The 13,836-nt window shown below is 37.1% G+C and overlaps 1 protein-coding gene across 1 annotated transcript in view; it reads right to left on the reverse strand.

Moving 5' to 3' along the window:
• LOC131159442 (citrate synthase, mitochondrial) overlaps window positions 1-13,836 on the reverse strand; it is a 67,841-nt gene that overhangs the window by 42,115 nt on the left and 11,890 nt on the right. The window contains exons 5-9 of the mRNA XM_058114354.1: window positions 13,629-13,694; window positions 13,403-13,468; window positions 13,177-13,290; window positions 2,013-2,076; window positions 1,531-1,613 (exon numbers count right to left, since the gene is read on the reverse strand). Of these exons, the coding sequence (XP_057970337.1) occupies window positions 1,531-1,613; window positions 2,013-2,076; window positions 13,177-13,290; window positions 13,403-13,468; window positions 13,629-13,694 (393 nt within the window). The remainder of the gene's footprint in view (window positions 1-1,530; window positions 1,614-2,012; window positions 2,077-13,176; window positions 13,291-13,402; window positions 13,469-13,628; window positions 13,695-13,836) is intronic.

A 13,836-nucleotide genomic window follows, 5' to 3' on the forward strand; every position in this document is an offset into this window, starting at 1 on the left:
ATTCAAAAGCTCTCTCTCAAGATATTTGTGTGCCTTATTATAGGGATTCCGAAACAACTTCTCACATTTTTTGCATTGTGATTTTGAATGGTGGATATGGAACAAACTGTTTGGTACTATGGAAGAGAGTTGAGTTTGCCCCTATTTAGCAGAATGCCTGTTAGTCGTCTCATTCACTAGCTTTGGAAGAAGGATAGGGATTTTAAAGTCTTATGGGGTCCATGGGAAGAAGTTAAATTCATCATTGGAATGGGAAAAGATTCAGTATTAGCTTCTTTATGGTATGTCAGGTTTGGGATTTTCAGGGAGGCTAGTTTTCAGGATTTAAATAGAGTGGAGGAACCGGTCAGCGTGATTTTTGTTGTAGTTTTTTTATAGTTTGAACCAGACTTTTTCCAAGGGATTTCTTATTCTCCCTCCTTGAAACTTCTTCCACTATTAATGAAATTCTATTGCTATAAAAAAAAAAATTATTTGTATACTAGATTTATAGCGAATAAAAATAAAATTATAACACATTAATTTTCCACTTTAAGTAATTAAAAATATGTTATGTAAATAATATTGAATTAAAAACTTTGGAGTTAGGAACGTTAGATTTAAAGTTCCAAAACAATAAATGTACTGCATTTTGGAATGCAGTACCAATTCATGGTTTGCTAGGGGGTTAGCATACTTTGGTGCTGTGATTAATCCTCCTCAAAACATCCAAAACCCAGGAATGTGGAAAGAAAAAACGGGGATTGATGGGGTAGGCATACCTATGAAGACACAAAATGAACACAAAACTCACCCCACACATAATAGGTAATAACCAGATCGTATGTCAATTGGAGGTAAGATTCTCAAGGCCTAGCCTTTGATTTGGAATAATATTTTAAACGCTATGCCAAAGAGATGACAAAGGATCCTTACTAGCTTAATTATCCAGAGTAGATATAAGAATTTAGAACTAGATACCTCTAAGTTCAAGGGTCAAGGCCCACAATAGCATTCCTGTTTCTAGAAAAATACAATAAACACTAAAGCACGGGAACATAACACTGAGTATCGATCCCCCCCCCCCCCCCCACCCCACCAGACCAAATTTAGGCACCATTTGACTCAACTTTCTCATAATCCCCAGCCCTTACCCAAGTTGGATGACTTTCAACTGTTCTCAGATGGCAACTAGCACCATACCAAAATCATACTTCAAGCATGCTCCATGTAAAAACAAATTTTCATCATCATTATGCAGAAAACAGATTGTTCTAAGAGATTCGTTAGGCCAATGCTTTGTCCATTTTACCCTTTTCACCCCATGGACAACCATACAACATAATCAATAATCATTAGCAACTATATCATACACAACTCACTTAGGCACAATGAAAGACACATTCATAGGCACACAAAATAACAAAAACCATGAGTGTAGCATCCAGCACTCACTCAGATTGATGACAACCATCAAAAACCACATGGAGAAACAAAATAATTGCCTGTAAGTTACAAAGAAAAAATAATTCTAGAAGTTCTTTTATCAACCTGAAGAGCCATAACACCACTTGCAAACTGAGTCATTGGATGAGCAGTAACGGGCAGGGTATCAATGGCTTTATAAACATAATCTGAAAGGACAAAAAATAAGCTTCACAGGTAAACACAGTTGCAATGCTAATAACGAGCATGGATGAAAGAGTAAGATTATTTCTAGCACACAAAATCAATGGTCAATGCACATGAACATTAGAAATCTATAGAAGCGAGGTTCAAACGAAAGGAAAAAACTAGCATCCAACTGATCATGGAATTAAATCAAGCTGTCATTTAATCATGGAAAGAATCAAAAAGGAAACAAGTAGTTGAACAATATGAGATGGAAGAAATTTAATTGAGATTGACAAAAGATATTAACAAGACAACATAATTCACTAGGGGCATGTTCATCAAATGAGAAGAGTAAAATATATTATTTTAATTATCCTATAGTAATGGAGCAATAAGCAATTTAAGATGGCATTTAAAACCTGGAACAGTTGCGCGGCATTGCAGTTCCTTAGATAATGTATCTACTTGCTCTTTACTCGGAACCTAAAATATTCATGAAGAAAATGAGGCTTAATCCAGGAAAATTCAAAATCAAGAAACCCAGCACTCCACCCCATAAAAATAATAATAAAAGAGAAATTAAAGCATAACTAGATTTTCTTTTGTCAGCCACTAAATAATCTCACAACATAAACAAAGCATGATTAGAGAAAATCAACCTGATTCCTAACCTTCATGACACAAAAATAATTGTTTACAAAAACAGCGCTGCCAATCCTATATCTGACTACAATTTTGCCAACAAAACAAACATCTATCTATAGAATTAATAATATAATATATATTCAAAAGTCAATAAAATTTTGACTAAGAATAGAATAAAACCACTATCTCAATATTAAGCCCAGTTTTAAAAAATAAAAAATAAACAAACTTAAATTAACAATCCAAGAAAGAAATAATCTTTTAATTATTATTTAATTGCAGTATGTCTAATTATTAATATGCTGTAATTGTATATTCTCTCCAAGCTTACAAGGATCAACTAAACCATGTATGTCACCGCCAATATGTACAAGTTATGATCCACAAGAGAAAAGCCTAGAACGTCAAGAAGCACTCTTTGGGAAATGGTTTTGGAGATTTCATGATTGAAAGCAAGCATTGTTGCTAAATATGATACTAGCAAAGAGGCGGGTCCCTAAATCCTAAAGAGAATAGGGAATCATACAGTGAGGGGTTATGAAAATGATTAGGAAATGCAAGGAGGATTTTTTCAATTTCATCCATTTTTCTGTGGACTAAACAGGACTATAGCCAAAACTGTGGAAAAGGTAATCTCGGCCAGGAGTGGCATCCATACAGGTGCATACAGAAAAAAGGCCCATCCATGATCCCTCACTATTTTTTTGGATTGTGTGAAGAGAGAGAAACAGAAGAGCATTCAAAGGTAAAGATACATCTCCCACTGTTTTAAAAGAGAGATGATTCTCACTCTTTAAAGAGAGATGGCTTAGTTTCCTTACTAGTTGAATTGATGACTTTGTATATTTTGGATGCTCATATTGTTTACTTTTTAGGGACTACTGGTCTTTTAAGTGATTTTGTATATAGGCACATCACCCTTACACATAATGATAATGTTTTCTTTAGCACATCAAAAGAAGATAAGGATTAAGGGCTGACAGTTGGCTTACCAAGTCTTAATTGAAACAATGCTTAGAATGAATATTCTCCATTTTTAGCGAATTAAGCGGAAGAGAAGTTGCAAGCATAATTAGTGCACTTATTGAAAACATATGAAACACAACACGGCTTGCAATATAATAGTTCTATTAAGAAATTGACGTATCACACAACACAACATATTTTAATTGGCATAAAAACCCTACAAAACATCTAGTATTCTAGTGTGCCTTGAGATACATCATACATGATACATTATTCCCAGATTACAATACCCCCCTTATTAAGGGACTTATAACTGGTAACCTGTATTCCACATTCTGTTTCCACTTCAAAGATATATCCTATTGGATATCAAGGTTATAATTGTGTTTATGGCAATTTTTTTAAATCACGTAGAGACTTGCAGTCTATTTTTTTTTAAATCAATAAAAATGGAAGGAACTCCTGCAATAAAAAAATGGAAGGAACTTCCAGTTGCAGACATACAATATTTATACATGTTTCCGAATATGATATGGGTCTATTAGAGACAATTTTGAAGAATTTAAGAAACTCTGGATATCCTACATAATAGAAAATATGCAACACAAGGGCATGCAGTGGGACTGATTGACTCTCTAGCACTGATTTTGGTTTTTGGGCCTAGAATGGGAAATTTGTAATTATTTACTTTTGATGTAAAAGGAGGATTTTATTCTCCCAGTTTCCCATTTTTATTTATTCTTCTTGTATATTCTGCCCTCTCTAATCATTTTTTAAAAAAAATAAATTATAAAACACAAGGTCTAATTCATGCATATTGCCTTAAATCCATAATGAAAACAAGTATAATGAATAGGCAGCCTAAATGATAAAGGCAATCCGCTGTCTCTTTTGACTTGAATTTTTTATCTTTCACAAGAAATTATAAGATCTGTTTGGACGTTTCATATAATTTCTAGATTGAAAATATTTTGCTTCTTTGTAACAACTAAATGAATTTATTTCTGATGAGGATTGTAGTCTCTCTCAAGGTTGCGATGGCGTTCTCTTTCTCACAAGGGTCCGGCACCTCTTTCCACCATCTCTCCCCCCAGCTAGTGAGCGATTATGATGGCTTCTACCTTGATCTCCGCACTCTCTCTCTCTCTCTCTCTCTCTCTCTCAGTCTCCATCTAAACTCGTTCCTTCTTTTCTCTCCCTCATTTCCTCACAATAAGGCTCTGTGTCACGATTGTTCCCATCTCATCCCATTCACTTCTTTTCACTCCCTCGTCTTCACGCGGAAAGCTACAGTGTCTCAAATGCTTCTGTATCCTGCATTTTTCTCCAAATTTCAGTATTTCCTTCTAAAACCATTATCTCCACAAAATTCAGCAATCTCCATCAAAAAATCATCATCACGTCCCCACACAGAAAATATTCTTCTAAAACCCTATTTTTATTCTTCTGTTCGCCACTTCGTCTTCCTCAGAACATTATTCCTGCATCTCAACTTTGTTCCTTTGGTCCGAATGGAATCCACCTTCTTCATCCATAAGAACAGGTGAATGGTAGAGCCTTGCACATTGTTGAGAAAATTAGACAACAAAGACACATTTTATCCATTTCTGAATATGATTGCAGCTGGATGGAACTTGAACACTTTCGTTTCCTATTTACCAAAACACTAAACCCTTAGGCGAGAATCCACATAGCCCCAAGTACACTCTATTGCTCTGGCTAAGGGTGAACATCTTCAGGAGATTTATTTCGCTGCTGAAAATCCACACAGAAATTTTGAGCACAATCTGCATACCAGAATCCATGAAAGAAAATTCGTTTGTTTATTAAACTAGCACCATATGGTTGGCATCCAAGGAAACAAATGAAGAGATATCATAAAGTGGGAAAGCTAGTTTTTCAAGGGAAATGTTCAGGGCTTGCAAGGAAAAGCTCAAATCTGAACTTAGTTAATATTCAAGGGACAGGCATGTTGAGCAAACAAAAGGAAGTTTCCAATCAAGTATTAACAGATTTCAAGCCACAAAAAACTGCGCATGTTTACTCCTATAAGGAAGCCCTGGTTCGAGGTAGATTGCTCCATTACCGAAAAGCAAGGGAGGAAATCTCCCATTCAATTGACCAGTACAAGATCAAAAAAGGAGGTGTTACAAAGACTTTCGACTGCCTGTAGGAGAGTCAGGGCTCAGCTTGGAGGGGGGTTTCAGATCAGAATAAGGGTAAACAAATTGCCACATCACAGGGTGAAGCATCAAAGGAATAAGAAGGTGGTATCAGGCCTTTTTCTTCAGACAATGAACGGCTTCTTATTGACTGTCTCTGCAGGAGCAGTGACATCAGAGATAATGATAGGTGCAAAGGAATGGAGAGTCACTATTCAGGGATCCCATCTTCTGAAAAAGTTGGCAAGTTACCATTTTGAGAAGGGGCAAGTTCAGACAGGGTCCTCAGCCATGAGAACCTTAGCACAAGAGTTCCCTCAATCAACATTCTCTTTGTTGATAATTTGGAGACCTCAGCTGAAACAAATACCATCCACGATTTTTTTAAGATAACAAAAGAAACTACATTAGATAGAAAGAAGAGAAGGTACAACGTGCACGGAAAAGGAGTCCACCAAATAACAACAAAAATCATCAAAGAAAAAAAAAAGCGAAAACTAAGCTCACAAAATAAAACTAGGCAAAATTAACCAAGGAAACCTCTTTTCAAACCCTTTCCATCATAATTTATCGAGCTCTTCAAATTCACCAATTCTCTCTGACCCCTCATCTTTTGACTTTAGCCACCATCCAATCGCACTTCATTTCCTCTAAAATCAGTCAACTTTAAATCCATTTTATCCAAAAGAACTTGAGTTTCTACCTCCTCCCTAGGAATCTCCTCAACCAGGGCAAGCAAAATTCCATCTCTACGCTGAAAATTATTAACCAGCCCATGATTTTCAAAAATACACTCACTCCGAATCTTCTAGCAAGTGAAGATGAACATAAGATAGATCCCCTAGATCGTCACAAGAATCAGAAACATAACCATATTGTTCTCGAATCTTATCCAACAACAACCTCCCAACACAGTCAAACTGACTAATATCGTGACTCCCTGAATCTGAAAAATCCCCCGATTTTTTCACCTCCTTTCCTCTACTTACCCCATTGCTGCCCCCAATCTCCTTCTTGGCATAAAGTCTTTCACTATGCTAGATTCTCTTTTAGAATCTCTACTTATATCTTTGGCACTAACTCACCATATTTTTGTCTCTTATCATCAAAAACCTTCCTCATCTCCGCACCCGTATGATCTGTTCCTTACAACAACCATAAACCATGTTGCCCTCAAATCTATTACCATTTGGACAAAAAAAAAAAATCAGAATTCACAGCCATGCAGCTTCAAATTTTTTACCCCTTTCCATCCCACTTTTTAATCCCTCTTTGGTAGTAGCCTCACCTTTAACAACACAATCTTGTTTCGAAACAAACCTGCTTATATTCTAGTTATGTTCCTAAGCTTGATCAATTCAATTTGTATCTTGGAGAGCTGGAGCTAGACCTCGAGAAATGGATAAAAATCCGTTTATCCAAACCAAATCCAACCCACTTGAATCAACTCATAACTGATCCACACATTAAATGAGTAAGATATGGTTTTAAAATTGTTTATCAGCCCTTAACTGAGTCGGTGGGCATATTTCAGGTTTTATCCGATGGATATCTACCAATTCGTTAACAACTAATGCCCAAATCTGTAAATAATTTCACATGTCGATGCTTATTAGGCATCAACTAATTAGTATACGCCCAATTGGCCAAGACCCAACCCTACACTCCCAACTCTCGCACTAGAAATACTGTATGTGCCTCTATGTCTATCCCACATCCTCACTTAAATTCAAGCCCAAATACCCATTTCTTGTGATCAAAACAAAAGCCTTAAATTCATGATCTTAAAAAATAAAAATATATATAATTTTAAGATTGGTCATTAAATGTTTAATAACCAAATTACAATTTTTAAAATAACTTTAGTTATTATGTTACGAAATAACTTGTTCATGGGGTGGTAAAAAAAATATACTTGGGATGGGAATGATGTATTATTTGTCATCCGCCACGGATTATCCAACCCAATCCGTTTTTCTAGGTCTAGCTGAAGCCTGTGTAAGAAGCTTATCATCAAAAGGCAGAGTCCTCCTGCCCACTAATAGACTCCTAAATACTAGGAATGGAATTTTGATCCTGCCCATTATTGGGTCCCAACAAGGAAGTATCTAAATCACCTTGTTCCTTCAGTATGGAGCCCAAAATATTTAGTCCTCCCTTAAACCCCATATTACTGCCCACATCAGACTTATCTAAACATTGAGCCTGCTCAAATATTTGGCCTAGTTTAGAAAAGAGAGACACACCTCCTTTTTCAACTATTTGAGCCAGGTCCAAGAAAAGAAAAAAACCACCGGGCCTACTCCCCTTCACGATCCCCTTCCCAAAAACAACCCTAGCTGCCTTAAAGAAAATAGTAGCACCAATCAGAATCCAAGTTTCCTTCACATTCTAGTCAATCAATTTTGATTGGTTAGCATTGGAACATGCCTTCATGAACCCATACTTCTTCTTCTGTATCGAACCTCCACATCTACAACACTACTCTTCTCTTCCAACCTCCCTACCCCAATTTCCAAATAGATCTTAGACTTTTACAACCTTCACCACTCCCCCTCACCCTTGTTTTTTACCTTTCCTCAACACCTAACTCTATCTATAATGAGAAGAACCATCAGCAGCTACACCTCCAAAATATTTTCAAAATTCCTTAGCCAACTCAAAAAATTGCTCGCAAAGTGTCATTACCTCATGCCTTTTCCACCACCAGGTATATACACTAAAAATTTCTTACCTTCCACCCCAAACCTAACTCCAAAACTTTCCCACCTTCGTCCACCTAATAGATAGGCAATACTGTGTAATACCTTTGAAAAAACATCGAAATCCCCTTTTCCATCCAATTGAAAACCAAAATCCATCAGCAAACCAAGATGCAACCTCTCACAAAAACCTAACCCAATTTGAACTCTTATGGTCTAAGCAACGATCTTCTAGAGGACATGTAAGATAGGCTTGCTACAACCGAGAGTAATCCACCCATTCCATTGGTATCTCAAAATAACTTGAATGCTCCTCTTTGTATAGGGATCCGTTGGAGGAGGATTTTCCTTTTTCTTCAAACCTTTTAAATGATGAGAGGCATAATCTAGATTCACAAGTTCTCCTAGATAAATTAGACCTAGCTTTGGTCAATTTAAGGGGGGTAAGAATTAGGCTTAGGAAGGGGGATTCGGAGTATAAGGAGGAAGCCAAGAAACTAAGGAATAAGCGAACGGGGCTGGTGTCATTCGTTAAGTATGATAAGTGTGGGATTCTAGCTAGGGCCTTTTTGCATACAAAATGAAGCTCCTTTCTTGGAATGTTTGAGGTCCAAGTAGTAGTGGTAAAAGAAGAGTGGTTAAGGATCTCATCTCTAATCCTAGTCTTGACATTTTATTCCTTCAAGAAACTAAGATGAATTTGGGTTCATTCCTAATTAGAAGTCTTTGGGACAGTAGAAATGGAGATTGGGGGTCTCTCCCTTCATCAAGGGCACCGGGGGGTCAAATTATTGTGTGGGACTCTAGAGTAGCGTCCATTAAGGATGTCCTTGAAGAGTCTTTTTCCCTTTAGGGACCCAGCTCTTTGAGGAGTTGAGGGACATTTTTAGTTTGTGTAGTCCTCAAATTTCTTTTTTTTTTTTTTTTTGGAGGGGGGGGATGGGAGTGGGGTTAGCTCGCACTTCTAAAGAAATCCTAGGGTGTTCTAGGACCTCCTCGACCATAAGGAAGTTTGACTGTTTTATTCGAGAGTGTGGGGTTAGAGATATCCCTATTGACAATGGTTGTTTCACCAAGGGGGTCTTCTAGGGATAGTAGGGCTTGCTCACGTATTAACAAATTTTTGTTCACTATTAAATGAGAGAATGCTTCCCCACATCTTGTTCAGCAAATCCTCCCTAGGCCCACTTTTGATCACTTTACCCTCCTTTTAAAATCCAAACCCATGAAGCAAGGGCCTACTCCTTTCCATTTTGAGAACATGTGGTCAATTCATCCTTCCTTCCAAGAGAATGATAAAAGTTGGTGGAGTGAGTGTCAGGTTAAAGTTTAGGGAGGGTTTAAATTCTTAAAAAGCTGAAATTCCTAAAATCCAAGATGAAAGTTTGGAATATGGAGACTTTTGGGAATGTCGCAGTTGCTAAAAATGAGATCCTCTCCAAGATTTCTGCCCTGGACAAGTTGGAAGAGAGTGGACTCCTTGAGGAAGAGGATAGGTGTAGAAGGGTGAAGCCTAGCAATAAGTTAGACGTCCTCCTTATGAGAGAAGACATGAGTTGGTTTCAAAAATCTAAGTTAAATGGGTTAAGGAGCACGATTGTAACTCCAATTACTTCAACAAAGTTACAAATGGGAGAAGCAGAAAAAACTACCTAAAGGAGTTGATTTTCGGCTTAGGTCAAGTGTTGAGAGGTAAAGACCAAATAGGAGTCGAGATCACCAACTTCTACAAATTTCTTTTTTCTTAGGAAAATCCAAACAGGCCAATGGTGGAAGATCAAGCCCCATTATGGAGAATTTTGCTTAATGATTGGAAAGACTATTTGAGGTTGAGGAAATTATAAAAACGACTTTTGACATGAGCAGAGACTAAATCTAAGGTCCGGATGGATTTTCGATGGCTTTCTTTCAAGAAAATTAGGGTGAGTAGGAGGCGGATATCCTTAAATTTTTTGAAGAATTTCATCATAAGGGTGTTGTTAACAATAGTGCTATTTCCACTTTTATCACCCTTATCCCTCAAAAAAAGGGAGCTAGAATAGTTAGGGACTTTAGCTCGATTAGCTTGGTCACAAGCCTTTATAAAATCTACTCTAGAGCCCTCACTAATAGACTCAGAGTTGTCTTCGGGGAAACTATCACCTTGCCTCAATCCACTTTATTCACAATAGACATCTCAAATGCAGCGTTGGCGACAATCGAGGTGATAGAAGATGTGAATAAGGAGAGCCAGAAAGGGTATTCTTTTTAAAGTGAACTTTGGGAAAGCCTACGATAGGATCAACTAGGGCTTTGTAGATAATGTGATGAGTAAGAAAGGTTTAGAGAGTTTGATGTGTGATTTCCTTGGGTCAAGTTATGGGGAGGGTAGACATGACCATTTTGTTAGCTGGGACTTGATTAGGAAACCTAAGTCTGAAGGAGGTTTGGGCACTAGGAATGTGGTATCCAAGAACAACTTTCTTATAGGTAAATGGCTTTGGAGATTCCCTTTGGAAACTGAGTCCCTTTGTATAAGGTGATAAAGAGAAAGTATGGATCAAACGGAATGGGTAGGAGGCGAGGAGCAGTGGCTTCATATCTCATGCATGCCCTTGGAAACTTGTCTCTCAGGTAGCCAATTAGTTCTTTCCTTTCATTCAATTCAAATTAGGTATTAGCAGTAAAGTTTGCTTCTAGGAAGATGTGTGTGTGTCCAAGGGTGGAGGGGAGAGATTTCGTTGGAATTCAAAGTTCCTCGTCTTTTTAAGCTCTCTTTGCTTCATAATGCTCCTATTAGTTCCTTTATTTCTTCTAAGGGGTGTCATTCTTCTTGGGATTTCCACTTCTTTAGGAATATCAATGAAAAAGAGATTGATGAGCACTACCCTTATTTGCTTGTTGAACCAACACATTTCCTCTTCTAGTGAGGATGAGAGAGTGTGGGAGGGGGATCTTCAGATATATTTACTTCTAAGTCTTTTCTTCCGCATCTACTGAAACCCATACCCCTAATCCTTTTCCTTGGTACAACTGTCTTTGGATAGTTAAGGTGTTGGGAAAGAATCAGGCTTTTGTTTGGATCGTGATTCTTGAAAGGATTAACACACATGATATGCTTCAAAGGAGAAGACCCTTTATGACTCTCAGTCCTGATATGTGTTTCATGTGGTGTGAAAATAGTGAATCCAATGCACATCTCTTTATGCATTGCAAGATGGAATCGCAGCTTTGGAATCACTTTTTTCTCTTTGGCTAGGGAAGAGTGGGTGGCTCCACAAAAAATGAGAGACTTTCTTCAGTTAACTTCAGGGACTTCAGAAAGAATAGTAGTTGCAGAGCTCTATGACGTGAGGCCATTTTTTCTATCCTTGACCTTGCGGATAGAAAGAAACGCCAGGATTTTCATAATTCGATCAACTTCCTCACAAATTTTGTGGGATAGAGTGGCCTTCCTTGCCTCTTTGTGGGTGCACCCCTTGAGTTTCTTCAGGAGTTTTCTGCTGTCTGACCTCGTTACAGACTGGAAGGCAGCACTTTTGTAATGGTTTTTCTTGTTTTGTATTGTTTTTTATAGCTTTTCTAGCTTGTTGTAGAGGACTCCTTGTCCTCCATATTATGTACTCCATTTTCCAGTTTTAATAAATTATCTTCTTTTTCTATAAAAAAACAAGTAAATGAATTTGGACTTTTTAGAAAATATGGGATCAAAAGGGTAAACGACATTGCTTTGTAGGAATATTTGGAGGACTACCCTACCAATCATACTAGTCAAAGGTCTAAGGCACACTGAGGTGCAAAGGTACCTGGAGCCTAGGTGAGAGGTGCGAGGCGCACGTGCGCGCACCTCATGGAGGTGAGGCACACATATAACAAAATTGCCTGTAATACTAGATAATGGATTCTTGATTGTAAACACACTAGGACTAATATTTGAATTTTAAAATATTGAAATACTCAATATTAGGACATAAAATGAAAACTATAACACAAATTTTCAATAATATGTGATGTTCGTGCCATAACTTCCACAAAATAGAAGCAGCAATCAGCACCAGGGAAGTCAAAAAATATAAATAATAAATTTAAAACAGCAAAAGTAGCAGCAATGCCGCACTGACTGATGCCGGAAATTTCAGACCACAGAAGCAGAAATGCTGGAAAAAGAAATGTTTCCAGGGAAAAAAAAAAACAGCTTATGTTCCAAATAAAACTGCAAAATAAAAAGGGGAAAAAAAGGAGCATTAATGATGTGGCACAGAGCAGCAGAGCAGTGAAGAAGAAGAATAAGAAGACTGAGCAGCAGCTGAGCAGAAATTTCAAAAAAAGAAAAAAAAAAAAAAAAGGCCATTGAAACAAAAAAAAATTAAAAAAGAGGGTTCACAGACTGCGAGCAGCACAGCGGGCCAGATGAAGAATAAGAAAAGAAGAAAGAAGTAAGAGAGCAGCAGAGCATATATGTCCGGAAAAAAGTGGTAGCAATTCCATAAGAACAGCAAAAAATAAAGAATAAAGAAAGAAAACAGATGGCTGAGATCAAAAGAGAAGAAAAAAATAAAGTATAATCTGAACATTTGTGAGCCACACCTAGCTCCCCACAAACAGATGGCTGAGATTAGAAGAGAAGAAAAAATAAAGTATAATCTGAATATTTGTGAGCCACGCCTCGCGCCTCGCTGCACCTCATTGTGCCTCTTAAACGTCGCCTAGCCTCAACCCCTCTGAGGCATCAGCCTCATTAATTCAGTGCGCTTCGCGCTTAGGCATGCATTTGACTACTATGCTACCAACAAAGATGACAATCTTGGAAAGTTGTTTCAATGAATTGGAATTTCCCAATATGTTGGTAAAACCTTATGTCTAAGTATAATTAGATGGTTAGCAAAGTTGTTCTATCCAAATGCAACCCCTTCATAGCAATTTGAATGTATAAATGTATTATAATCAAATATTTAAATTGATTATTTAATAAATAATAAACTAAATATGTATATCCTATGGCTTGCATGGGGTAAAAAGTATCCATCTAGTGATAACGACTCCTTGTCCCTTCTATTTCATTTTAAATTTTGAAAATAAAAATAAAAATAAAAATAAAGGGCTTATTGTCTTAAACATAGAGAACATACCTTTCCAGTCAATAGAAGCCATAGAAGACCCTCGGGCAGAGGCTCACCCCCTGGCTTTGCAGCTGGTAACACTTTCTGGCATTCAGGGATAGACAAACCCCTAAAACGAATTCCCTGAAAGACAATAGTCAACATTCCATACATAAAACTAATAACCTTGCCTGAAATCCACTAATTTTTCCTAATTCATTTTTAAATAAAGAACACTTAGTAAAAGGATATGTACTTCATCAGCATCAAGTAATGATGTTTCCCACAGTAATCCAGTCATTCCTCTCATCCCACCAAGTACCTTCAAAATTGCAGCATGCAAACAATTTGATAAAATTTAAATAATATAATTAAATATTCTGCCAAGGTGGCAAAATAAAAATAAAAAAAAGTAGAACAATTCGATTTTTTTTTTTATGTTTAAAAACACACACTGGAAGAAATTGATGGAAGTTTTTTACCATATCAACAGTAATGTTCCCAAGTTGAACCTTTCCGTAATCTGTCTTCAGTTTCTTCAGACGTTCCTTTAAGAAAGACAAGAAGGGAAAAAAGAGTTCTAACAATCCACTGATTACTTATTACCAAAATGTTAGATGCTTTAAATGTCTGTGATATTAACAATAGAATAACTTGTCAGTAACAATTTGAGATAAATCATGAACAGCC

The sequence above is a fragment of the Malania oleifera genome, chromosome 7 (assembly GCF_029873635.1).
Source record: "Malania oleifera isolate guangnan ecotype guangnan chromosome 7, ASM2987363v1, whole genome shotgun sequence".
Lineage (NCBI taxonomy): Eukaryota > Viridiplantae > Streptophyta > Magnoliopsida > Santalales > Ximeniaceae > Malania > Malania oleifera.